The 26,479-nt window shown below is 54.6% G+C and overlaps 2 protein-coding genes across 5 annotated transcripts; both read left to right on the forward strand.

Annotated features, from left to right (window-relative positions):
- The first annotated feature begins 8,022 nt into the window (after positions 1 to 8,022).
- On the forward strand, positions 8,023 to 13,091 carry PRR14 (proline rich 14). Of its 3 annotated transcripts, none has more exons than XM_068524616.1 (12): positions 8,100 to 8,202; positions 8,993 to 9,064; positions 9,189 to 9,357; positions 9,998 to 10,119; positions 10,192 to 10,381; positions 10,667 to 10,710; positions 10,913 to 11,022; positions 11,323 to 11,911; positions 12,048 to 12,117; positions 12,200 to 12,291; positions 12,564 to 12,635; positions 12,726 to 13,091. In XM_068524616.1, exons 2-12 carry the CDS (start codon positions 9,042 to 9,044, stop codon positions 13,003 to 13,005), a joined length of 1,761 nt encoding a protein of 586 aa, XP_068380717.1. In that variant the 5' UTR covers positions 8,100 to 8,202; positions 8,993 to 9,041; the 3' UTR covers positions 13,006 to 13,091. The 3 variants fall into 3 exon arrangements, with proteins under 3 accessions (XP_068380719.1, XP_068380717.1, XP_068380718.1); XM_068524617.1 differs by lacking the exon at positions 8,100 to 8,202 and adding an exon at positions 8,360 to 8,524; XM_068524618.1 differs by lacking the exon at positions 8,993 to 9,064 and having other exon boundaries at positions 8,023 to 8,202.
- Positions 13,092 to 14,587: 1,496 nt separating this feature from the next.
- On the forward strand, positions 14,588 to 26,374 carry FBRS (fibrosin). Of its 2 annotated transcripts, XM_068524065.1 has the most exons (18): positions 14,588 to 16,134; positions 16,416 to 16,595; positions 17,338 to 17,373; positions 17,494 to 17,523; positions 18,582 to 18,630; positions 18,722 to 19,022; positions 20,392 to 20,693; positions 20,899 to 21,104; positions 21,220 to 21,264; positions 21,523 to 21,618; positions 21,855 to 21,923; positions 22,706 to 22,735; positions 23,116 to 23,187; positions 23,498 to 23,618; positions 23,724 to 23,804; positions 24,705 to 24,788; positions 24,914 to 25,121; positions 25,225 to 26,374. In XM_068524065.1, the coding sequence occupies exons 1-18, from the start codon at positions 15,679 to 15,681 to the stop codon at positions 25,790 to 25,792; spliced, it is 2,934 nt and encodes a 977-aa protein (XP_068380166.1). In that variant the 5' UTR covers positions 14,588 to 15,678; the 3' UTR covers positions 25,793 to 26,374. The 2 variants fall into 2 exon arrangements, with proteins under 2 accessions (XP_068380166.1, XP_068380167.1); XM_068524066.1 differs by lacking the exon at positions 21,220 to 21,264.
- The last annotated feature ends 105 nt before the right edge of the window (positions 26,375 to 26,479 follow it).

Genomic DNA, 26,479 nt, shown 5'->3' on the forward strand with positions numbered 1-26,479 from the left:
GGTTAAGAATCCGACTGCCAGTGCCGAAGATCCCACGTGCCACAGAGCAACTAAGCCCGTGCGCCACAACTCCTGAGCCTGCGCGCCTAGAGCCCGTGCTCCGCAACAAGAGAAGCCACCGCAAGGAGAAGCCCGTGCGCTGCAACGAAGAGTAGCTCCCGCTCGCCGCAACTAAAGAAAGCCCACGCGCACCAACGAAAACCCAACGCAGCCAAAAATAAATAAGTTTTTTTTTAATTAAAAAAAAAAAAAGTACATTTTCCCAAGGTTCAGGCATCCAACCTCTTTCCCTTGGTTCCAACTGTCATTATATCCTCTAGGCCAGTGATTCCCCACTTTGGGGAGGTGACTCCCCACTACCGCACCCCTCAGGGGGTGTTTGGCAATGTATAGAGACATTTTTGGGTTGTCCAGCATGGGGGTGGAGGGTGGGGGAAGGGAGGGTCCAGGGAGGGGTATGTGTGCGCTACTGACATCTAGTGGGTAGAGGCTAGGGATGCTTCCACTAAGCATCCTCCCATGCACAGGACAGCCCCTCACAACGAAGAATTCTCTGGCTCAAAATATTACTAGTGCTGCGATTGAGAAATCCTCCTCCAGGCCTGCACATCTAACTGGCTGCTAAACATTTTCACATGGTTGTTGAGCCGAGAGCTTCTTATTTGTTTCTAGATATTTTAGTTGACTATTCAACTACACTTTACTCCTGTTGCTAGCATATGACCTAAAATCCTGTTACCCGAGTCCTTCCTTCTCATGGTTTTCCCATGTCAGTCCCGAGTCTATTATGTACCAATAGTTTAGGACAAATCCATGGGGGAAAAACAGGCAAAGGTTCTCTCCTCAAGGAGCTTACCTTCCAAAGCGGGAGAATGGACAATTTCTAATCGACATAGATAAGGGATCCCTCCGTTTAATGGGTGGGCCCAGGGGTATCAGCTGTCTTGCTCAAAACCAGAAAGCCCTGCTCAGTGAAAAAGTGTCCCTTGTCCTCTACCATGCTCAGAATGCCCCGTGGACATTCGTGTAGGTGAAAACAGGTTTGTAATTATCTGAGTACAGAACCTAAATTTATTTTATATAGAAGCACAAACTTACAAGTACAGTTTTAATCCTGACTTTTCCAGAAAGGCCTGTATAAATGGAGGAAAGACTGTATTTTGTTTCGTTTGGAACTTTGCCAAGAGTGATTTTCCGTTTTGGAAAATCACTGCACAGATGGCCACACTTGAATTTGAATCAGCAATACAACCCATCTGTGACAGCCTGAGTTTGCAGCTGCTGTGTTCATAGAAATCCTATATGTAGTGCAAGCATACTTCCAGATGATCGCTTCACTAAATCCTTTGGCAAAGCCCTGCCCAAGCATTTACATATTGAGATATACATTACTTTTTTTAAAGAATAATATAATACACGAAAGTGCACAAATCTTAAGTATCAGCTCAATGAATTTTCATCAAGTGAACACACCCACATAACCAGTACCCAGATGCAGAAACCAAAACATTTCCAGCACCCTAACCCTAGATACCCCTCACGCACCTTCCAGTCACCACCCTTCCCAAAGATAACCACTAGTCCAAGTTCTAACATTACGGATTAGTTTTGCCTCTTTTTGAACGTAATACAAATGGAATCACTGTATATATATACACACATTTTTTGGTGCCTGTCTTCTTTTGCGTCTAAAATTCACTCATATTGTTGCCTATAGTTGTAATTTTTATTCTAAGTTACTTATAGGTTACCACTGGATACACATTTTTTAAAAAATGACTTTATTTGTCCTTTAAATTATAGTAAGGGTTATAGTGATTTTCAAAAAGTAGGACTGTAGATGGCTTATTTCTCTATTTATTTATTTCACTGTAATAAAAGGAGCATCCAACATATTTATTCTATTAATTAATTTATTTATTTTTGGCTGCATTGGGCCTTCGTTGCTGCGCGTGGGCTTTCTTTTTAGTTGCGGTGAGCGGGGGCCACTCTTCATTGCGGTGTGCCGGCTTCTCATGGCAGTGGCTTCTGTTGTTGTGGAGCACAGGCTCTAGGTGCACGGAGGCTGTGGCTCACAGGCCCTAGAGCGCAGGCTCAGTAGCTGTGGCGCATGGGCCCAGCTGCTCTGCAGCATGTGGGATCTTCCTGGACCAGGGCTCGAACCCGTGTCCCCAGCATCGGCAGGCAGATTCTTAACCACTGCGCCACCAGGGAAGCCCCAACGTATGTATTCTAAAAGGCATGCATTAGTTCTGAGAGGCTGACACCCAGTTATTTGCAGCCTCCTGAGTTTTGTCCTCTGGTCCTTTGCACAGTTGTGATGACCTATGCACAGTCTCCCCACCGACCCCCTTTCCCTCAGTTCTTAGATGATTCACCACCTTCTCTGAGGTTTCTCTAGTTCTGCTTATGTGCTCTTTTGGGAACCTGCATATCAGCTGAGTTTAGCATCTATCTCACTATGCCCTGGTCTGTTTACTTGTCTCTCTGCGGACAAGGACTCTCACTGTCTTGCTCACCATAGTATTTTTTTGTGTCTGGCACGTGGTTTGAGTTTTAAAAATGTGTTGAACAAATAAATGGAAATGTCATCCCTTATTTATAGCCTTCTTTTTTTTTATTGATTGATTTATTTTTGGCTGCGTTGGGTCTTCGTTGCTGCGCACGGGTTTTCTCTAGTTGCGGCGAGCGGGGGCTACTCTTCGTTGCGGTGCGCGGGCTTCTCATTGCGGTGGCTTCTCTTGTTGTGGAGCACGGGCTCTAGGAGTGTGGGCTTCAGTAGTTGTGGCTCGCGGGCTCCAGAGCGCAGGCTTAGCAGTTGTGGCACATGGGCCCAGTTGCTCCGCAGCACATGGGATCCTCCCGGGCCAGGGCTCGAACCCGTGTCCCCTGCCTTGGCAGGCGGATTCTTAACCACTGTGCCACCAGGGAAGCCCTAGAGCCTTCTTGACCAGCCAGGGCCCTTGCCTCCCATGTCTAGGCCTCTTTCTCTGGAGAAAAGGTCATAGCCAGGTGAATGTGTTTTGTGTGTGTCATGGACCTCCCTGCCCCAGCATTGCCACTGATACCACTGTCCCTCTGCCTTCTCAGCCTATAGTATCAGGTACAGTCATTTCTAGACACCTCTACCTGGACTTGTTTTCTGAGTGTTGTCTAGAGCTGGCCTCCACCTGAAACCACAGGATGTCAGGAATGGCCTTTAGATAACATGGCAGCTGTCTAGCCCAACTTTCTCCGCTTCGGTTGAGCCAGCTGTCCTCACAGGCACCATCTGCTCTCAATTTTTATTTTTTTCTCAGGTGCAATAGGAGCATTCAAAATGCATTTAAGGAATATGTCTGCAATGCAGATTTTAAACCTCTCTCAATAATGGCCTACTCTCTGAAATATCTGCATAGTAATTGCAGTAGGAACTTTCAAGATTCGGATATTCCATTTTCTTTAGTGCTAAAACACTAGTATTTTTGTTGGTGATGGTATAAGTGTGGGTGCAATTGGGAGAATCCACATAGCAATTTCAACAAGCAGAAGTTTATTAAACAGAATTATTGGGAGTTCCCAATAATTGGGGTGGCCTAGTGGTTAGGATTCTTAGCTTTCACTGCTGTGGCCCAGGTTCAATCCCTGGTCAGGGAACTGAGATCCCGCAAGCCATGCAGCGCAACCAAAAAAAAAAAAAAAAGAATTATCGGGACTCTTTGGGTGGTCCAGTGGTTAAGAATCTGCCTCCCAATGCAGGGGACACGGGTTCAGCCTCTGGTTGGGGAACTGGGATCCCACATGCCACGGGGCAACTAAGCCCCCGTGCTCTGGAGCAACCAAGCCTCTACGCTCTGGAGCCCGCGCACCACAACTAGAGAAAAGCCCACGCACTGCAACGAAGATCCCGTGTGCTGTAACTAGGACCTGATTCAGCCAAATAAATTAAAAAATAATTTTAAAAAATACTTTAAAAAAATAGACTGATCAACTATAAAAGGGAATTAGAGAAATGAGAGATTGGATTATGTATTAGTTTCCTAGAGCTGCCATGACAAATTACCACAAATTGCAGGCCTTAAGACAACATAAATCTATTCTCTTGTAGCTCTGGAGACTAGAATCCTGAAATCAAGGCATCAGCAGGGTCATACTCCCTTTGAGACCCTAGGGGGGATCTTTCCTTGCCTCTTCCTAGCTTCTGGTGGTTTGCTGGTGATCTCTAGCATTCCTTAGATTTGTAGATGCATCACTCTAATCTCTGCCTCTGTTACCACATGGCATTCTTCCTGCGTCTCTTTGCGTGTCTTCACATGGCCTTCTCCTTTCCATGAGTTTGTGTCCAAATTTCCTTCTTCTTACAAGGACACCAGTCATTGGATTGAGGCCCAACCAAATACAGTACGATTTCAATGATTATGTCTGCAAAGACTCTATTTCCAAATAAGGTCACAGTCACAGGAACTGGGACACAATTCTGAGGGACACAATTCTGCCTGCTATAGATAGTAAGAAGTAAAGAGAATTCTAAAGAATGCAGGAATAGCAGCTATAAGAGCAGCCACTACCCCTCAGCTGGAGATACTGCACCTAAGAAAGAGCCTCTACCTGGGCCTCCCTGGGGCTGAGATCCAGAATTTTGGGGGGAGAACACAGAAGTCACTGGAGTGCCACTCTGGTGGAACATGATGGAAATCTTCCCTCTAGGGTGCCAGGGAAAACTGTTCATGGGAAGGTGTCTCACCAGAGGCACTCTACCACTAAACTGTCCGAGGGGTGTACCAGGGGAAGCTGCTGGCCTTTGGGTGCCGCTGGCCACTACGTACTTCAGGAGCCTGCCAATAGGGCTCATGGGAACCAGGAAGCAAGGCCCATCCTTCCTGCAATGTCTCCCCAGCTCTCTACTGACAAAACGTTAATTGTGCCAGCTGGCAAAGAAAAAGTAGTTAAAGGGCCCAGATCCATTTTCACAGAGCAGGCAAAAAGAATGAATTTTTTTCCAAGAGGTAATAAATGAATAACTGGCACAGTGACATACATCTGTTTCAGATACTAATAGGTAGCTCCCTTTACACTTCTTGACTCTCTCTCTAATCCTCCCAACCGTCTTCCTTCCCCTGACATCCTCACCATAAGCCCTATCACTTTTCTTCTGGCCGCACTGTGGGGTAAGTGGCATCTTAGTTCCCTGATCAGGGATTGAACCCGTGCCCCCTGCAGGGGAAGTGCGGAGTCTTAACCACTGGACCGCCGGGGAAGTCCAGGCCCTATCACTTTACCATTCAGTTCCTCCAAACTTGACACCTGCCTATCATATCCACCTAAAAAAAAAGGAGGTGAGGATAGTAGTGGTGGCAGATGGTTCTAGACTGGGGAAGATAAATTAGACCATGGGCAGGACCAGTTTCCCCAGATAAATAAAAATTCTAGCAAGTAGCTGACCAGAGTGGAAGAGCCCCCAGAGGTGGTCTTGAAAGCTCCTCTCCAGGGGAACTAAATTGGACAGGAGTGTGCTGGCACCTGGTGGACTAAATACTTCAGGGTGGAGGGGACTGAGGCTGAGGGAAGCAGCGGAGGCAACGGCAATCTTGTACACAGGCATATAAACTCCAAACTCCTAGGGACAGGCACCTATCTGTTCCCACAGCATGGCACACAAGTAATGAAATTTTGTTGAATGGTTGATGCGAACCAGAGTAGCAACCCAAACCCAAGACTTCCTGTCATTTCTCAGGGGTGGTTCTTGGCAAAGGGCTATAATTGAACATCCCTCCCATCTCAACACCCTGCAGCCACAACCCAACCTAAACCTCCCTGGCTGATCTAGAGCTCAGGCTAGAGGCTTCTACAGAGAAACATACTGAGCAGAGTAGCTGGCTTGAGGACCAGAAGGGACAGAGCACTCTGAGAGAAAGAGGCAGTTTTTATCATCCTCTTTTTACCTGCAGCCTGAGACTTAACTTACTTATCAGGCGCTTTCAGATGTGCCTTCTCACTTGATCTTCTAAGTCTATTTTGAGGCAGGCACGGCAGGGTTTATTGTTCCCATTTTACAAATGAGACCACTAAGGTCAGGAATACTTAGGCAGATGTGAGCCCAGAGCCTAAAGGGGTCCAGAGTTTCTGAAGAATAGATACACGGATGTGCCAATCTCCAGCCACATCACCTGTCCCGTAGGAGGCTGGGTGAGGCCTCTTGCCACTGGATCAGCACACATTGGCCATGCCTGGGGTGTGTACACAGGTGTTGGATAAGGTAAGAGTTTTTGATATGGTAGTCACAAAGAGGTGACTGGAAATCTTCCCTCTGGGGTTATTTCCAGAGGCAAGGCCGTGAGGGTATGAAGGCTCGTCACTGCTGGCCTGGGCTGAGGGCCAAGAAACCACAGTCTACCTTATTCAATTTGATGAACTCCAGCGCCCCCAAGTTAAGGTCGTAGGGCTGGGCCCTCCCCGCCAGATTCTCAGGCCCTTTCTTTAGGCTACTTCCTTTGCCCTCAAAACTCAGATCAGGTTTGCTCAGCCCTTGAAAGGTTTTCATTGCCCTGGAGTCTGGGAAACATCTGTGTATTTAAGCAGGAAAGTGAAAGCCTACAGGGGCCCTCTCAACTCACCAAAGTTGAGAGGGATCTCTACTCACAGCTGGAAGCATCACCATACCATCAGGGAACATCCTCAGGCACCTCTGTAGCCGGCCCTGCTCCAGGGCAGAGAGAGAACACTTCTAGTTGGAAGAGCTGCTGCTTATTCGCACCAGAAGTCTCACCATGCATTTCCAGAGGACCCAGCAGGCCTTGTGCTACAGAGAGTCACTGTAGTCCCAGAGACCTATCTGGATGAGTCCTTAGTTAGAGTTGGGGAGTCTTCATTTTCCACACCAGCTCTTACCGATGCTGTTCTTTCCATATCTTCCTTTCTGGATCATTACTCTTATCACTCAGTCCTATAAAAGAGAATTATGCTGGGCTGAGTAGGTCACTCTGCACCTTCATCTCAGACCCAGGATTCTAGGCTTCAGGCTTTTTTGTTCTATCAAGAAAATAAATACTAGGGAATCCCCTGGCGGTCTAGTGGTTAGGACTCCCAGCTTCCACTGTAGGGAGCAGGGGTTCGATTCCTGGTCGGGGAATTAAGATCCCGCATGCCCTGGGGGCGCGGCCAAAAATAAATAAATTTTTCTTTTTTTTTAAATAAAGAAAAAAAAGAAGAGTACTAGTTTGGACCAGGGAATCCTGGGGAAGGAGAACTAGTGGAGGCATGGGCTTTGGTTAGGTAGTGAGGGCGCCTTCACAGTACAAGAAGCCAGTACATGCCCACTACCTCCCCACCAACAGCAGTCTCCTGGTATAAAAGTTCCGTGACGCAGCCTCTCTAAGCAGCAGGATTCCATCCCCGATCCCCTACTACTAAGGACTATTTACACACCCCATCAGCCAGGCCCCTCTTGAAAGAGGGCTCGTGGGAGCCCCAGAGAAAAGCGGGCCCATCAAGCACGCCAAGGTGGTTACTGGTCTCCCGCAATGACGCCTCTGTACTGAGCCCTCTATAGAAACCCCTGCTCCTCCAGGAAGAGGTACACAACACTCGGGTAAAGTGAACCTCAATGCCCCACCCTCTTCCCCACTTTGACTGAGCCCAGTCTCTCCAGGACACCGTGCGAGCAAAGGAGCCTGAGGCGGCACCAGCCCTAGCCAAACTCTTCCCTGCAACGTGGGAACCCGGTTCAGGAGCCTACGATGGTACTGGAAACGGGCTCAATGGGGCCTCTCTAGGAAACTGGGAATTTCACATATCGTTAGCACTCAGTTCACGTTTATTGGCCTAAAAACGAAAGAACCGGAAGATGCCCTTAAAAAACGTGGCGGTAACCTAGCTTCACGACAGTTGCCTCAATAGCTCAAGAAACTTGCCATAGTCTTCGGCCACTCACTGACCGGAGAAGATGACGCCGTCCGGTCTACTTCGGTTCATCGAGTTCAGCGCAATCTGCCCTCAATTATAATGGCGGCGCTGCCGAATTTGGCTTCTTGCCCCTAGGGATGATGGCCGCCAGGAGGCTTCACTTAGTTTCTCACCACCCCGGAAGACGGGGACCGGCGATTGGGCGGTGCCCCAAGGCTTCGAGAAGAAGGCCCTCGGCGGTTGGGCAGTGCTGGGTAAGGCTAGTTTTAAAGGAGCCGGAGGTGGGAGCCGTCGAAGACCCGGGATCCGCGGGAGGCGGCGGTGAGCGGCGCGCGGGGGAGGGCACCGAGCGGCTGGAGAGAGGGCGGGAGGAGGGAGGGAAAGAAACTTTTGAACCGTCTGGTCCCGGGTTGGGGAGAGCGCTGGGCGGGGATCAGGGGAGGGCGGAGGGAGGGGGTCTGTGGGCGGGACCTCCCGGGATTGGAGTGAAGGGGGTATCTGCTTGACAGTGGATCCCCAGGGATCCGGACTGAGTTCGTGATGCTCAAGCTCGGGCCGCCCCTGTCTGAGTGGAGCTTTGCGGAGCCGAAGCTCACAGGGAGAGGAGGATCCTCGCGCGGCGTCTGTTTGGAGGAACCGCGCTGTAGGATTCTTTCCGCGGGGATCCAGTCTAGGGGATCTGGTGGGAGGGGGGGACCGTCGGCGTGTGGGAGTATTGCTTCGGAGTCCTCGGCCACTCGCTGGGGGTGGATGAGAATTGAAGAGGGATCCGGTGGAAACTGAGCCTCCGAGGACCGGGATCCCAGCTGATCCCGGGGGAATCTCAGGGCGGAATCTGCAGGGACAAAGGTCCCAGGAGGCTCGGGCCGTGGGAGAACGGGGGCCGCAGCAATCCAGGTTCTCGCGGCCTAGGCAGGGCGCGAGTGATCCGCTGGTCGCTGCGGCGGCAGCGGGAAGACACCCGTTCCCGGCAGCCAGGCGGGGGCGCCCTTACGCGCCCCAGGGCTCCGGCCCGTGGGCTACCGGGAGCCGCGGGCGGACCATGAAGGGCGGAGCCCCACGGGAGGGGCTGGCCTTCACTCCCGGCTCCCCCGCTCCCCCCCAACCCCAGGCTGGAGCCTGGGATCCCCCAGGGACTCCCCGGAGCCGCCGCTTCCCCCATGGACTTGCCCGGGGACTCCAGGTGAGAGCGCACCCCGCCCGCCTGTCTTGAGCCCGGGAAACGGGGAGCCTGGTGGCCGTACCGGGGAAACCACAGAGCCAACAACAGGCTCAGGCGACCGTCCTCTGCTTCTCTCATCCTCCAGCCCGCCTGGCCGGCAGGGTCTGTGCCGCCAGCCCCTGGCTCGAGCGTTATGGGGAGCCAGGAGCCCCAAACGGCCGAAGCTGCAGCCCCTCGGGGCCCCTTCGCCCTTGGAAAAAGCCTCTCGGCGGGTCCTGGCCGTGGTCCTGGAAGATGTCATGGCTGCCCACATGGTGAGCCCCTTGAACTGAGAGGCCCCCTTCTCCCTCAGGTCCCCTCAGTACCAAAGTCAAACTAGATCACTAGTGAGGATAACTGAGGTCCAAACATCTCACACTCACACTCGTCCATCAGGCAGCCTCCCTAATGCTAGAGTTTTTTTTGTTTTTTGTTTTTCCTTCGCTCTCAGTCCAGCCTGGAATTGGGCAGGGTCTCCAGTGCCCATTCCCCACTACCAACTCTGTTGGGCTGAAACCACATCCCTACAACTCTTAAGTATGAGAAACCCTTCTGCTTTCTTCCCAGCCCAACTTCTAGGCAATCCTTGGGAAGCAGGCTGAGGACTTTGACTCCATTGCACAGATTAGAAAAACTGAGGCCCCAAATAGGGCAGTGACTCACTCCAGGTCACCCTCTCCTTTTCATTTCTTCAAATAGCCTAGGTGACATTATCCAGCTCCCACACCAGCAGCTCAGGACACTGTCATATCTGGCCCTTAATTGAGGGCCATCACTGACCTCTTCTTTGGGGATCTTGAATGAATTCTAGCCACGATTTCTGTCATTTTTGTGGCATAGGGCACTGTTAGGCACAGGGAGGCCCTGTCCAGCCTCATTCCGTCACCTTGCTTTTGACACTTCCTCCTCCCCTAGGTCCCCCTGGTGCCCCAAGAGGAGATCTCCACCCCACGGCACCGCAGCAACCGTCGGGATTCTGTCCACAGCCATCCATCTGCCTCACCACCCCAACAGGCCACATGGTCCCCACAAGCCAGGTGAGCATGGCAGGATTGGGGGTAAGCTGGGGACACAGCTGAGCCCCACTGATATTCTTGGTCCCTCTCTAGGTCTCCCGACCCACTGCACTTATGCCGAGAGCCCTTGAGCCGTGTGCATCGGCCCCCTTCCACACTGAGGTGGCGATCAAGGACAACACCTGGCCTAGAGGAGGGCCCTTCACAAAAGGTGGACCAGGCCCCCCAGCCCACTCTGGTGGTGATGCTAGAGGACATTGCCAGCTCCAGACCCCCAGCGGAGGTATGGAAACTTCAGGGAAAGATGTCAGGAGTTCAGCTGGGGGCAGGCATGCCAGTGGGCATAGAAGACAGGGGTAGGAGGGCTGAGTCTGGGGTGGATTTTGCTCAGAGCGAGGAGGACAGCGTTTTAGGGTGGAAGACACTGTCTGAGCAAAGACCTATATGAAACAGTCTTTAGTGTAAACCCAGGCAGGAATCTGGAGACCGAGAGAGTCGGGATGTGGGAAGCTAGGAGACCACAGGGGGCTTCCCTGCCTCCTCACAACCATCCCCTGTTTATATCCAGGGCTTTGCCGATGAGACTCCCAACTTCACCGTCCCAGCGAGAAGGTGAGATGGCTGGGGAAGGGATTATCAAGATGTGCAGGCAACAGCCATTATCCAGGCAGCCAGAGCTAGGGGCATCAGAATTTACATGTCCAATCCTTCCTTGTAGCACTTTCAGAAGCCTTAAGGGACAGGGGAGGTGCTGGCTCAGGTGGGATCTGAATCTGGAAGCTTCCTCAGCCTTTAACTTGCCCCTTCACCCCAGAGCTGAGCCAAGGATGATGGTTCACCAGCCAAAGCCTCCACCCAGGGATGTGGAACCCCCATTCCAGCCATCTGCCCTGTCTGCAAACCCTCTGGAGAGCCCACCACCAGGTAAGGACTCAGATGGATGAGACTTGGGGTTCTGGAACATTCTAGCTGAGCTTAGAAATGTGAGGTGACAAGTTGGGGATGGGGCTTAACCCCCTCCCAGGGCAGAGCTTGGTGTATGAAGATGGGGTTTAGACTTCAGAGACCTGAAGCTTAACTTCTAAATTTAGAGCTTGGTATTTTAGGGATGGGCTTATTCCTCTGTGGGCAAAGATTAGTGTTTGGGGAGGGACTAAGGCTACTGAAGTGGGGCTTAGACACCTGCAGCTGAGGAATACCCACCTGACCCTCTCGTTTCCTCAGCCCCAGATCCTGTTCTGGAGCTCCCATCGACCCCACCGCCATCCAGCCTTTTACGCCCCCGCCTCAGTCCCTGGGGCTTGGCCCCCCTCTTCCATTCCGTCCGCTCCAAGCTGGAGAGCTTTGCTGACATCTTCCTCACACCCAACAAAGCCCCACGGCCCCCGCCCCCATCACCCCCCATGAAGTTGGAGTTGAAGATTGCCATCTCAGAGGCTGAGCAGTCTGGGGCTGCTGAGGGCACTGCATCTGTCAGTCCCCGGCCCCCTATCCGCCAATGGCGGGCCCAAGACCAGAATCCCCCAGCACCTCTCCCTAAGCCCTCTCTGGGCCGAAGCCAATCCTGCCCTGATCTGGGGCCCCCTGGCCCAGATACCTGCAGCTGGCCCCCTGCTCCACCCCACCCAAGCCGGCCACGGCCTCGGCGGCACACTGTGGGTGGTGGAGAGATGGCCCGAGCCCCGCCACCCCCTCGGCCCTGTCTCCGGAAAGAGGTCTTCCCTCTTGGAGGAGTGGGAGGCTCTCCTCCCCTCGTCACATCTTGCTCGTCTACCACGTCCACTTCTTCCTTCTCTGAACCTGCAGAACCCAGGTAGTGCTCTTGATAAACCCTCCTTAAAGCTCTGGCCACAGCCTGGGCCCAGCCTCCTTCCCTAGTATCCAGTGGGCAGGAGATGGGGATGTTGCTGTGAATGCTCTTTGGCCCTGAGCCTTGACCTTCTCTGCAGGTTGAGCTCAACCAAGAGGAAGGAGCCAAGGGCCTCAGAAGACCAGGTGCTTTCAGACCCCAAGACCAAGGTAGAGGTACAGATGAAGGGGGAGGAGACAAGTGGGAGCCTGAGCCCATGCTGCACTTTTACAGTCTGCCCCGTTTTTGCAGACCATGGGAAAGGTTTCTCGATTCAGAATACGCAGGACACCGGCCCGTTCTCAACCAAACCTTACACCAATGGGGCTGCCTCGACCAATCAGGTGAGAGGCTTGTTGTGCATGGAGCTGCCTTGGCCAAACAGGTGTAGGCTCAGATCCCCCGAGTGTGGCTTCATCTCCTCTCAGGGAGCACAGTCCAGCTTGGAGGAGTCAGTTTGGTCTGGACATGGTTTGTGCTTAGAACCATTTGTCTGCCTCAGGCAGCACTCCTGGCATGTCCTAGAAACTGAAATACAGACCAGGCCTTGATTATCCCTTCTCCAGGCCCACTGGCCCCAGGTTTCTCAGAGGCCTCTGCTCCTCTTTGCTCGCAGGTTGAACAAGAAGGAGTTCAGCTTGGAAGAAATTTACACCAACAAGAATTACCAGTCACCCACAACCAGGAGGTGAGAAACTTTGAAGGCTTGGGGGTGACAGAGGGAAATGTGGAACCAGGGGGCGTGCTGGTAACCAGCACTCCTCCCTGCCTGGTCCAGGACCTTTGAGACCATCTTTGAGGAACCCCGGGAGCGCAACGGGACTCTGATTTTCACCAGCTCAAGGAAGCTCCGGCGAACTGTAGAATTTCGGGACAGTAGTCTTCCTCGATCCCGGCGGCCATCTCGCGGGGCCCGGGTTGCAGCTGGCAGGACCCTTACTCCCAGTCTGGCCCCCAGCCCAGATGTAGGACCCCTGCTGCAGCAGCGACTGCAGGAGCTGGATGCCTTGCTCCTGGAGGAGGAGGAAGGGGATCGAGAGCGGCCCCATCGGACTTAGAAGCTCCATCTGTTTGTCCACCCATCCTGGAGGGAGGGGAAGTCTCTGAGACAGTTATATTTTTTTCTCTGTGTTTCTAGTAAAGTTTTCGATATGTTTCTGATTCTTTTGTATGTCTCTAGCTGAGTTTGAGATTAACTGGCAGTACTGGCTCATGTTTCTTCTTTGGCACCCGAAACTGGGAAACGGGAGGGACCAGGGAAGATGATGAAGGTTGGATGTAGGGAGGGGGGGTAGAGGAATGGTCATTGGAGATACCCTCTTGATTTGAGAATTTTCCTATGTGGAGGGATACTTCTGAATATGCTCCAGAAGATAATGTGACCCTGGACCCTGGTCAGGGTTCTCTCAGTTCACTTACATCAAGGAGGAGACCGAGGGAATTTCCTGGCAGTCCAGTGGTTAGGACTTCGTGCTTCCACTGCAGGGGGCACGGGTTTGATCCCTGGTCGGGGGACTAATATCCCGCATGCCGCGCAGCGTGGCAAAAAAAAAAAAGGAGACAAAGTCCCAGAGTGGACTAAGGCCTTGTTCAAGATGGCCCTGAGTTCCTCCTAACACGCAGGCCAGGAACATGCTGCTGGATTCAAGAGCTAAGAGTAATCAGCTGTAATTAAGTACCTACAACAACCTGTCACAGGTAATTGACCTACACATAGCCCTGTGAGAATTATACCCATTTTATACATAAGAAAGCAAGTTGACTCTCAGTGTAACATCCACATTAAAAGGGTAACCCAGGCAACCAGAGGACACAAGCAGCACTCTACATCTTTCATAACTTAGAGGCAGAACAGAGCAGTGGTAAAGAGCACAGACTGGAGCTAAGCTTCTTGAGTCCAAATCTTGGTTAGGAAACTAAATGTGCGTCAATTCCCCTCTCTATCTGTAAAATGGGGCCGATAGCAGTACTTTCCTAAGATACTTCTCATTGTCAAATGAGTTAATATGTGAGAAGGTACCCGGCACTTTTTTTCTTGTTAGCACGAGGAGACCACAGGCCAGCACTCTCCCACTGCACCGAGCGATAACGGGATGCGGTTTCCTTCCCGCGCGACTAGCGCTCTCAAAGCACGCAGCGTGCTCTAGCCACCACGCACGACGGGGGATCCCGCTGAGCTGCCAGCCGGATGGTGGTATCACCACTCGCGTGCGCGAGAAGCCAGGCTGCCGGTGGGCTAAGCCAAGCAGCGGAAAGGGAGAGAAGACGTTGCTGGCTGTCGACTGGGACCTTCCGCGGCCGCGCGCCGCCCAGCGGCCAACAGTTCCCTAGGCCTCGCGCACTACATCCAGATCCTCGCCTTGACGCCGTCAGAAGACGGGCCAATGAACGAAGAGCAGGAAGAGGCGGGGTCATCTGGAGAACCGCCCCAAGCACCTACTTCTAACCAGTCGAGTCACAAGATTTGATGAAGGGCGGAGCTAATCTGACGTATACCCAATCCAAGATTTGAGGGCGGTTACATATTACTCACGCCCCCGAGTTTGACTCCGCCCTTCGCCTTGACGTACACTTCTCAACCTATCAACGACTAAGGCTGTAGAGGGGTGAGGGGGAAGGGGGTGGAGAGTGGGAGGAGGCCGAGAGAGGAAGGAGGCGTAGGCTGAGAAGGAAGAGGGAGGAGGGGCAGGGAAGTCCTGGCGGAGAAGAGGCCCAAGACTCCAAGGAGACGACAGGAGGGTGAGCTGGGGTTCCCTCGCTGCCCAACAGCCGTTCCGGATCCCTTAAGACGCAAGTCAGACGGAGACGGAGGAAAGGAGGAAGAGACTTTTATGTCGGCAGACAGACAAGCTTTACCCGTCACCGTTGCCTCACATCCGGGGCTTTGGAGGGCTGGCCCCTGCGGCCCCGCCCCCCACCTCGCGCCTTTCATGGCGACCGGAGGCGGAGGCTGGAAGAGCTGGGCCTGGAAGAGGCCCCTTTAAATCTCCTTAAAGGGGTGGCCACTGATCTCGGCAGACTACAACGCCAGCCTTTAAAGGGGAAGCCACCGAACAGACGCTGACAAATTGAGAACTGTACTGTTGGGAGAAGTGGAGCTAGTGGGAATTCTCACCGCCACTTCTGCCCCACGCAAGAAGTCTTTTAAATTCAACTTAAAGGGGAAGTGGCTGCTTGTGGAGGACTAGAAACTAACTCCCGAGCCCTTAAAGGGGCGGCCTGCTGTTTGGAGAACCCTGGACTCTTTAAAGGGGTGGCCTCTTTTAGCCGGCGGACTTGAGGCACTTTTAAAGGGGAGGTCTGCGTTTCGGGGCGAGCTTTCGGCCCCTGGTAAAGGGGTGGCCCTTCCTCTTCCTCGGGGAGAGTTGTCTCGACCCCTGGCAGGGGGCGGCCACCGAACTAGGCCGGTCGGACACCGTCGGGTCGTCTTAAAGGGGCCAGAGGCTGGACAACTTGAGGCCTTGCCTTAAAGGGACGACCGCCCCGTTTTCGCCGTCTTGGCCCCGCCGGCCCCACAGGGGGGGCTCTCAGGCTTGTCGCCCCGGGGGCGGCGCCGGCTCCCCGGGCCTTGGCCTTGGGGCAAGCTCGGGGCCAGCAGATCCTGCTTTAAAGGGGAAGCCGTGGCCCTCTCGTCCCTGTGCAGCCGCCAGCGCCGCGCCTGCGACCCCGGGCCTGCGGACAGGCCGTTTCGGGGCCCGCCGCCTCCGGATGCGGCGCTGAGGGCGGTCGCCATGGAGACGGCAGCGGCCGCGGCTCCGGGCCCTGGCTGGGCCGCTGAGGGGGAGCGGCGGCGGCGGCGCTGCTCGCGCCGAGACCGAGACCGGGAGCAGCGGCGCCGCCGAGGTCCCGGCGGCGACGCGCCCCGGGCCCTGTTGGCCGCCCCGCGCGGCTCCTCGTCGTCGTCGTCGCCGCCGCCGCCCGCCAGGCCCTGGTCGTCAGCTTCGTCTGGAGAGCGGCCCGGAGGCCCGAGACGGCGGCGGCCGCGTCCTAGGCCTCGGCCCCCGCGACCCCGAGCTCGGAAGCGGCCTGCTGGCTCGGGCAGCCGCGGGGAGGAAGAGGAGGAGGAGGAGGAGGGGGGCGCAGACGATGGGGAGGCTGAGGAGGAGCCTGAGGAGGAAGAAGAAGAGGAGGAGGATTTGATCGATGGTTTCGCCATCGCCAGCTTCGCCAGCCTCGAGGCCTTGCAGGTGGGGCCTGGTGGGGCCGGGGACCTTTTCAGAGGGCCAGAGAGAAGGGTACGGTGCCTGGAGGGGGTGGAGTTGAGGGGGGAATGCTGGCACCCCAAACCAGAGCAACCGGCTCCTCTGGCCAGACCGCTGCCCCACCCTGGGGTGGGAGGAGGTAGAGCTAGTCTCCAGGGACCAACCAGGTTACCTGGCCTGAGAGCCACTTTGATAGCTTGGTCACCCTTAGAGAGGTCGGAGCTTTCCTTTCTCCATCTATTGTCGTTCCACCTTCTCCTCCACAGAAGGATGCGTCTCTTCAGCCCCCAGAGCGACTGGAGCATCGGCTGAAGCATTCTGGGAAGCGGAAGAGGGGGGGCTCCAGTGGGGCAACTGGGGAGCCAGGGGACAGCTCTGATCGAGAGCCTGGCCGGCCCTCTGGGGATCGGACCCGAAAATGGCCCAATAAGCGGAGAAGGAAAGAGGTGAGCTTGTCCCAAATCCCTGTCCTTTAAAACTCTCTGTTGAATGTTCTTCACATAGACCCATTTTCCGTCAGCAGTTCTGCTACCCATGGTAAACGGTGACCCCAGTCTCTAAGGGCAAAGAGAAAGGCAGAGCAAATTTGAGGTTCCACTGCCCCATCCAAGTCTGACAAAGACATGTCCATAGTCAGACTTGCCTGCTTTTGGCTGACACTACGTCTGCCTTAAACATATTGGTAATTCAGAGATGTAGCAAAGGGACTTAGTTGAATCATAAGTTAGATATGGTCTCTGCACAACTTTTCAAGTCGGTGTCATTGTAGCAGGAAAGAAGCAGTCTTTGAGCAAATACCTAGACGAAAACCTGAGAAGCAACAGAAGGCAGAGATCTGGGAGAGATGCTGCAGAAACCCACATGAGGAAGCCACTCATTCTGTCTGGGGGATGGGAGGAGGGTTGTGGTTAGGGAAAGCCCCCTGGGATGTCTTAGTCAGGCCTTGAAGGATAGTCATAAGTTTGCTAAGAAGAGAAACAGGGCTAAGTTGTTTTGGGCGAAAACAGAGAGATGTGAGAATCTGGTATATTTGAAAAATTGCCAGAGCATTGAGAACAAGGTGTGGGCAGTAGAAAGAGATTGAGAATAGGTTATGAGGAGCCTTGAGTGCCTTGCCGGGCAGTTTAGACTTTATCCAAAGGTCTCGCCAGTCAGCCTCCCTTACCTCTGGACTCTGGTCTTTCTCAGGCCTCCTCCCGTCATTCTCTGGAAGCTGGATACATAGTAAGTGCCTTCCACCTGTACCAGCCCCTCCCCTTTCGCTCCCTGTCTGAAACTCCCCTCTCGACCTTTGCCCCGACTCCTCTTCCCTCTTGTGACACCTCTGTCCTTCCTTCTCCCCAGTGTGACGCGGAAAGCGATCTGGACGAGAGGGTGAGTGGGGCTAGAACTTGTTGGGTGGGCAGTATTACAGCTCATAAAATGAACTGCAGCTTAAAGGTTTCCTTGTGCAGCAGACAGAGTCTCTCCTTAAGTGGGGAACGTGTGTTAGGTTGAGCCAGAATTAGATTTTTGGGGAGGAAGTATGGGGCGGGGGATTGAGAAAGTAAGTGACAGGTTATATTTGGTAACTAGAGCCAGTTGACCAAAGAATCAAAGGCCCATGCCTTGCTGTGCCATCCTTTCCAAAGCCCTTGGAGACACCAGTGGTTCTCCATGGAAACCTGGGGTGGCTGTGGAATCCAGTTGGTCCTTCCTGCTGGCCATTAGTCTGTTCCTGTAGATTAGAGTCTGAGTTGAGACCATGGCCATGGCAGTGAGGACGCTAAACCGTTGTAGTCAGTTTAAGAACATATCCTGTAAAGGTGTATTTCATTTTATCCTTAGGGCTGATGTGCTAATTTTGAAAGTGTGTTCTAACGGTTGGTGCTATACTCCTGTAACTAACTAAATTTGTACTCCCTGATGTGTGTCTTGCAGTAGTTTAAAAAGTTGGCTGGACAGGAACTGTGGTGAAACAAATAGTACTTGTCTATCCGAACGGGGCAGCCGCTATTGGGAGAATAGGGGCCCATTCTCAAGAGAACCTGCAAGTCTGAGTTTTTATGAGGAATCTCCGGATTTCTAAATATCAGCAATTAGTTTAAAAATTTTGCTAACATTTATGGATCAAACAAATCTGTAAGCCAGGTAGGCATCTGAGCCAGCAGTTAGTGATATCTGACATTTTTGATTTGCTTGTTTCTCTGCTACTTCCGTGCTGCCTCAGTTCAGTCTTCCCAGCCTATCAGATTCTCAGGCTCAGTTGCTCTGCCCTTTTCCCCAAGCACAGGGCCCCCTAGAGCTCACAATCTTTGGTGGATTTCAGCTAAGTTGGTGGAATAGACTTGTCACCACTACCAGTTCCTAGCAGACTCCAGAGGTTGTTGGCCTTCCTGAGTGAGGGCCTGACCTGACCAGAACCTGACCCTGTCCCTGTCTTTCTTCCCCAGGTCTCCGATGATGACCTTGACCCATCCTTTACTGTCTCAACCAGCAAAGGTTGGTCCCAAGGGCTGGGGTTGGAGACAAGGGAGGGAAATTGGGTGAGCATGGACCTCAACTGAATATATCTGCCGTCCTGCCTTCACAGCCTCGGGCCCCCACGGCGCCTTCAATGGGAACTGTGAAGCAAAACTCTCCGTAGTCCCTAAAGTGTCGGGCCTGGAGCGGAGCCAGGAACAGCCCCCAGGGCCCGACCCGCTGCTAGTGCCTTTTCCCCCGAAGGAACCACCGCCTCCACCGGCCCCTCGGCCTCCTGTCTCACCCCCTGCACCCTTGCCGGCCGCCCCCAGTCTGCCACCCCCACCCCAGCCCCAGCTGCAGCTTCGGGTCTCGCCTTTCGGCCTCCGCACTTCCCCCTATGGCAGCAGCCTGGACCTCAGCACTGGCAGGTGAGTGGTCCAGGGGTTTGGCCTGGTCTGGAAAGGCCTGGTTGTTTTGGTGTCAACCCCTGCGTTCTGTGGCTGGGACATGGGATGGTACCTGTGGGTATGACTTGAAAAGGGATTCGGAGGCTAAAAAGTTTGAGAGACGCTGGGTGGAACAAATCTGAAGAGATTACTACAGGACTTATCAGAACCCTTTATACATTCACATAGAGGGGAATCCAGTTTGTGCCGTTTCCCAATCTTATTTGCTGGTGAGACATTTTCGCAAGGCACATCTGTTAGGAATAGTGTTCTTTGGAACATACTTTGGGAAATGCTGACATGATGATTAAGAGTGCTGGCTTTGGTGTCAGTCAGACCTGGATTCAAATTCTTGCTCTGCCACTTAATGGCTGTGTGATTTTCGACAAGTCACTTAACCTCTCTGAGCCTCGATTTCTTCTTTATGTAAAGTGAAATAATAGTACCTTCATTGTAAAGCTGTTGTGAGGATTAATTATGAGTTAATGCAGTGTTTCCCAAAGTGTGTACGCTCTTTGTTAGTGGTATGTGAGCGCATTTTAGATGTTATGTGAGTAAAATTTTTTCAATTCTGATGTGCTTTAAAAAAATATGAGTAGTTCCTCAATCCCTTTATTTCACGTGTTACTGCTTGGTGAGGCTAAGTAAAAACAAACTGAGTTAAGTTAAAGAAGTAAATGGTACAGGGGGTTCCATGGATGCGGCAGCAATTGGGAAGGTGATGTGGAATGTTGGAGACTTGGATTAGCATATAAAGCAGGTGACAGCACTTGGCCTACAGTAAGTGCTCACTAAAGGGTAAGAATCACTGACACTATTATTATCATCGATGCTATCTTTGTTGTTATTGTTATCATCATTATCATTCTCTTATTATTGGGAAAACTAAGGCTCAGAGAGGGGCAGTGACTTGCTCAAGGTCACCCAGGGTGTTAATGGCAAGATGGGCCTAGAATTCAGGTCTCCTGACTCCTAGGCCAGGCCAGGGCGGTGCTGCTTCCACTGTCGTAGGGTGGGAACCCAGGTGGCCTGTCGTAATTAAGCGTCAAAGTGAACGATATGTTTTGTGCTGTGGTCGAGTCAGAAAAGGGAAAGTCACATGGCCAGAGGTGTCAGAGGCAGCTGTGTGGAAAAAGAGACCTAGAGAGGGAGAGAGGGGGCTGTTGGGTGTGGGAGGTACCTCAGTCTGAGGATGGGTTCCCCGGGTCGGTGGGTGGGGGTCCTGGGGGCCAGGTTCTACCACCTTCCATGTTGGAGAACCAGGGTCAAGGTATCGCCCAGGCTTCTGACCTCCTCCCGTCAGAGCTGGCACCTCCCAACCCCTCACTCATCTCCCCACTTCTCTCCCCAGCTCTTCACGGCCGCCCCCCAAGGCCCCGGCCCCTCCCGTGGCTCAGCCTCCCCCCTCATCATCCTCTTCGTCCTCTTCCTCCTCATCTGCCTCCTCCTCGTCCGCGCAGCTCACCCACCGGCCCCCGACGCCCTCACTGCCCCTGCCTTTGTCCACCCACAGCTTCCCCCCACCCGGGCTGCGGCCCGCACCCCCACCCCCCCACCCCTCCTTATTCTCCCCTGGCCCTGCCCTGCCCCCGCCCCCACCCCTGCTGCAGGTGCCAGGGCACCCTGGGGCCTCAGCCGCTAACGCCCTTTCTGGTGAGTTTGGGGTCCTGGCCGGGGGGTGGGGGGCCATGGCCCCGGGCTTGGGCCCAGTTGGCTTTGGGACATCTGGACCTTAGCAAGCAGCAGGGCGTGAGGAGGGAGTGGCCCAAGGCCAGAAGGGAAGGCCAGTCACCCGGGCCCAAGGAGGCTGACACGGTGACTACAGATGTTAAAGCCTTCTCCCCCTCCCCTCCCACAGAGCAGGACCTGATCGGCCAGGACCTGAACTCTCGCTACCTGAATGCCCAGGGTGGCCCCGAGGTGGTGGGGGCAGGGGGCTCCGCCCGGCCCCTGGCCTTCCAGTTCCACCAGCACAACCACCAGCACCAGCACACCCACCAGCACACCCACCAGCACTTCACCCCTTACCCCCCGGGCCTGCTGCCACCCCACGGCCCCCACATGGTGAGCTCCTCATTGGGCCAGTGATGAGGCTAAGAGGCCTGGGGGGAGGGTATGGCTTCCAGGGGAAGGCCCTGGGTTCCTGGCTGGCAGCTTACTCTTCCCTTCTCTTCCCTAGTTTGAGAAATACCCAGGAAAGATGGAAGGCCTTTTCCGGCATAATGTGAGTGTGTGTGTGTGTGAGTGTGCGTGTGTGTGTGTGTGTGTGTGTGTGTGGTTTGTGTGGTGTGTGGGCATGGATGCATCAATGCGTGTGGCCCTGATTGTTGGGGTCCAGTCTTCGGCTTCAAAAGCAAGAGCCTTGAGCCTGGGAGAGCTCCCTGGGGGGGGGATTTAGGGTGGAGGCCAGAGGACTGATGGGCAGACCACAGATGGGCTGCACCTCCACCCCCAGCTTGGACTAGTCCCCTTCTCTCCACAGCCGTACACGGCCTTCCCTCCCGCAGTGCCCGGCCTACCTCCGGGCCTCCCGCCGGCTGTCTCCTTTGGCTCCCTGCAGGGGGCCTTCCAGCCCAAGGTGAGCTCCCAATCCAGACGACACCACCACCTCCCACCCCTTACAAACCCAGATACCCCTGGATCCACTTACCTTCCCATTCCCCAAAACCATGCCCATCCTCCTGCCCTCCTCTTATGGACCCAGGTTTCTCCAAAGCCATGCTCCCTCCCTGTCCTAGCCCGCAGCTTGGTTTTAGACCCCTTTTATGCCTGGTGTCAGCTCTCCTGACTGATCCCTCCACTCCCCTTTCCCAGAGCACGAACCCTGAGCTGCCACCACGACTGGGGCCAGTGCCGAGCGGGCTTCCCCAAAAGGGGACACAGGTGAGGGGGGCCAAGGCAGGTCCTCAGGGAGCTGGAAGATCTGTTGAGGGAGAGCAGGGTTGACTTGAGAGTGAACCACTGATTCCTCCCTTTAATATATATGGTCAGGGGTGTCCCTGAGAATCTGAGAAGAGGGAATTTCTGTAAATGAAGGATTTCTCAGGCATGAGAGATAGGAATTTCATGAAGTCGCCCCAGAAATAAGATTCCTAGGACGGTGGTTTTTGTAGGGGTTTTCGAATTTTTTAAGTCACAGCACTCTGTTTTTCAAATGACATCATACCAGGAAGTTTTGTCCATAAAACAATGAAAAGATAAGCTGCTTCTCTGTGAAGTGACGTGGGGAGCAGCCTTAAAGCCCAGGGCTTTGGGAACATCATGAAAAGCACGAGATCTGTTTCCTAAAGGAGAGACTAGGCCAGAGGTTTTCTAGCTTCTTTTAACAATAGTAAAGGCTTTTTTCTAAAGAAATCTTAAGCAGATCTTCATTATATAAAGCTGTTTATCAGATAGCTACTCTTTTTCTCTGAGAAACCTGTCCTGCCTACCCACTGACCCACTCTGCAGCCTTCCAAGCAGGGCACCTCCTTGGAGCCAGGTTCAGTAACTTGGTGCTGGAGGGGAGGTGCCCGGAGTGGGAGAGATGGGAAAAGGAAAGGTTTGAGGGAGCTGCATACAGTCTCAGGGAGGTGTTTGGGGGGGCATTGGGGACTGTGGAGATGAGGTGCCCAGGTCAGTAAACAGGTCTGAACTGCTGCCAATCTCTGCTTTGCTATTCCCAGATCCCTGACCATTTCCGGCCACCTTTGAGGGTGAGTTTGGTGAGGACCTCAGGCTGCATGAGGCTGGGGGCTGGCGTCAGGGTGTTTGTGTGAGGGGAGGGTCTTGCTTGGGAATAAGCAAGAAGCCCAAGACGTGGAGGCAGCCAGATGTGGAACAGCAGGAAGCGAAAGGCTTGCAAACTGCAGACCTGGGTTCAGACACAGCTGGCCATGGGACCTTGGGCAAGACAGTTTATCTCTCTGAGCCTCAGTTTCCTAGGCTGTGAAATGAACCTAGTCATCCCTCAGGTGTAGGGGTGATGAGTGGGGACGTTGTGTGGCAAGGCTGGGCCCAGGGCCAGGTCTGGAGTGGGTGATGAGTGAACATTCTTTCCTTCCCTTTCCCTTTGGTCATCCTTCTGGGGCGGCAGAAACCAGGGAAGTGGTGTGCCATGCACGTGCGCGTGGCTTACATGATCCTGAGACACCAGGAAAAGATGAAGGTACTGGGGCCGGAGGGCTGGGGAGAGCGGGCCTGCCAGAGCTCTGGGCGTCTACCTTCAGCAGAGCTTGGCAGAATCTTGGCCAGAAATGTTCCCTCCTGTCCCTGGTCACTGCCTGAGCAATTCCAAAGTTAGCACTAGGTTCTCTTGCTAACTGGGGGGTGGTCAGAGAAGGCTCTGAGAGAGACAGAGGCCCACCCAAGCCCTGTCTTGGCGCCAGGCAGCCCTCGGAGGGGGCCTCGGGGTGGAAGAGCAAGAGCGGGACCACACCTGGCTCCTCACTCACTGCCCCTCTCCCTGTCCCATGCAGGGCGACTCCCACAAGCTTGACTTTCGGAACGACCTCCTGCCCTGCCTTCCGGGGCCCTATGGGGCCCTGCCCCCTGGGCAGGAGCTCTCCCACCCGGCCGCCTCCCTCTTCACTGCGACTGGTGAGTCTGGCCAGCCCTCTCTGGGCCTGAGGTTGCCCACCTGTAGCTCGAGGCCCACCTTGCGTCCACTCAGCCTCATCAGAATCTCCCGCCTCTCTGCCCCAGGTGCCGTCCACGCTGCAGCCAATCCTTTCACAGCAGCTCCCGGGGCCCACGGACCCTTTCTGAGCCCCAGCACCCACATTGGTAAGAGCCAAAGGCATGTTGGGCAACCTAAGCCTTGTCCCTGAGTTCCAGGAGGTGTTAAGCTGGGGATAGAAGTTAGACCTGAGAGGCAGCTGGAATGGAGGGTAGACCTGGTTCCACTTGCTTTGTGACCTTGGGCAGGTTACTCTACCCGCTCTGAGCCTTGATCTCATCCTCTGTAAAATGGGATAGGGAAGGGCAGAGTAATTGCCAATCTCTGACAGCTTAGTCACTGTCTCTAACTAGCCAGTGGTAGTGGGGAGTGTGCCACCTGGGAGAGTGGGGTGGAGGAAAGTTGTGCAGGCCCAGCAGAGAGCGTGGTCACTGGCTCCCAGTGATCTTGGCAGGCTTCTTGGGGAGATTTATCCTGGGTTTGGATGGACGAGGAGGAGTTGAGCCAGCTGGCCTAGGGAAAGGTGTTCCTAGAAGAGGAAATTGTGAGGTTCCCATAGCTTGCTAGTTACATGTTCTGACTGACTATGTGACGTATATACAAAGTTAGGGTCAGGTTGAGAGCAGCCCTGCATGCAGGCGGGAGGAAGCTAGCAGAGGCTTTCAGGCGAGTGGCTTGCTGTAGAGCTGGTCTGGGTGGCTGGTGTCGGGGGTTGTGGGGTAAGAGCCTGACCTCTGGAGTCAGAGGCCCTGGATTGGGGGTTCCACTCACTGGTTAGATGACCATTGATTGGCAAGTCACTTCACCTTTCTGAGCCTGTTTAATCATCTTTAAGTGGAAATGTTTCCGTCTGCCTCATGGAGCTTGTGAGGTTAAACAACACGTTGCACCTTAAAGCTCAGTGCTTTTCTGGGGCCTGCTTGGTGATCAGCCTCTTCCCTGCCAGTCCTTGATGCCTGCTCAGGGCTGGCCACCCAGTGCTCTGACCATCCCCCTTTCTCCTACAGATCCCTTTGGGCGTCCCACAAGCTTCGCCTCCTTGGCTGCCCTCTCCAACGGGGCCTTTGGAGGCCTGGGCAGCCCCACATTCAGTGAGTGCTGGACGGGGTGGGGCGGGGGCAGTGGGCTCCTGTGCTCAGGCAGGGGGCAGGGAGGACGCCTGAGTGAGACCTCCCACTCCTGGCTCCCATCACTTTCTACTTTGTCTTCTGTCTAGACTCCGGCGCCGTCTTTGCCCAGAAAGAAAGCCCAGGGGCCCCACCAGCCTTCGCCTCCCCCCCAGACCCATGGGGCCGCCTGCACCGCAGTCCTCTGGCCTTTCCTGCCTGGGTCCGGCCCCCTGAGGCCGCCCGGACACCAGGCTCAGACAAGGAGCGGCCTGTGGAGCGGAGGGAGCCCTCTCTCACTAAGGAGGAGAAAGACAGGTGTGCTTCCCCGCCAGCACCCCCCTGCCCTGCCCTCCGCCCTCCCTTACCTCGGTCCGACCTCTGGAGTACCTTCATCCTCTCCTCCCTCACCTGCCCCCAGGGACCTCCCCTTCTCACGGCCCCAGCTCCGAGTTTCTCCTGCTACTCCCAAGGCGCGGGCTGGCGAGGAAGGGGCCAGGCCAGCCAAGGAATCGGTGCGGGTAAAGGAAGAGCGGAAGGAGGAGGCTGCCGCCGCAGCCGCCGCCGCCGCCGCCGCCGCCGCCGCCACCGCCGCCGGGCCTCAAGGCCTTCACCTGCTGTTTGAGAGGCCCCGGCCACCCCCCTTTCTGGGCCCTAGTCCTCCAGAGCGCTGTGCTGGCTTCCTGGAGCCAGCCTGGTTGGCAGGGCCCCCTCGCCTCTCTAGGCCACCCCGCTTCTATGAGGCGGGTGAGGAGCTGACTGGCCCAGGGGCCGTGGCCGCTGCCCGCCTCTACGGTCTAGAGCCTGCCCATCCCCTGCTATACAGCCGCTTGGCTCCACCGCCGCCACCAACTGCGGCCCCGGGAACCCCTCACCTTCTCAGCAAGACCCCGCCAGGAGCCCTTTTGGGGGCACCTCCTCCGCTTGTGCCCGCCCCTCGGCCTAGTTCCCCACCTCGGGCCCCTGGCCCAGCCCGGGCTGACAGGTGAGGGAAGGGGAGGGGCAGGGGCATAGCTCCATCCCCCTTTTCTTTTGACAAGGTCCTGGAGCTGAGGTTTCAAGCCAGGGCTGGAGGGCAGAGGTCATGACCTCACCAGCCACCTCTGAGGTCGTGGAATCTGGGAGCAGTAAGCCCCAACCCCCACTAGATCAAGCATCAGTTGGATCTTGGGGTCACTGGGAGGGCAGAGGTCACAAGCCTTTAGAGAGGTGTGTGTGCGTGCGTGTGTGTGTGTGTGTGTGTGTGTGTGTACATGAGAGTAGGGGTCATTTCAGAGGTCATAGCTCGTGATCTCCTGAGGTGCACCATCACCCCTTCTGAGGGCCCCTAGGCCCTTGGCCTGCCTCCCCAAGGGCTCACTAAGCCAGAGGCCAAAGTGCCCCCCTCCTCTTCACCTACCACCCAAGTCCTCATGCCCTCTCAGGGCTGGGGGAGGAGGGGCTAAAGGAAGGGGGGTTCCATGTACATATTTATCTCCCCTTCCACATAGCCCCCAGACCTTTTGTACATTTTTACAGGGGTGCCCCTCCCAATAATCCCCCTTCCTGGTTAATTAAATCCTAAGACTGGTGCTGTGTTCCTAGCCTCTGGCCTCTCTGTGGGGGGAGGGGGGATTGCAGGGGGGAGAGCTGGGAGGGAACAGGCAGGAACCCAGGGCTTATCCCTGGAAATCTGG

The sequence above is a fragment of the Eschrichtius robustus genome, chromosome 16 (genome assembly GCF_028021215.1).
Source record: "Eschrichtius robustus isolate mEscRob2 chromosome 16, mEscRob2.pri, whole genome shotgun sequence".
In the NCBI taxonomy this organism is placed as follows: Eukaryota; Metazoa; Chordata; class Mammalia; order Artiodactyla; family Eschrichtiidae; genus Eschrichtius; species Eschrichtius robustus.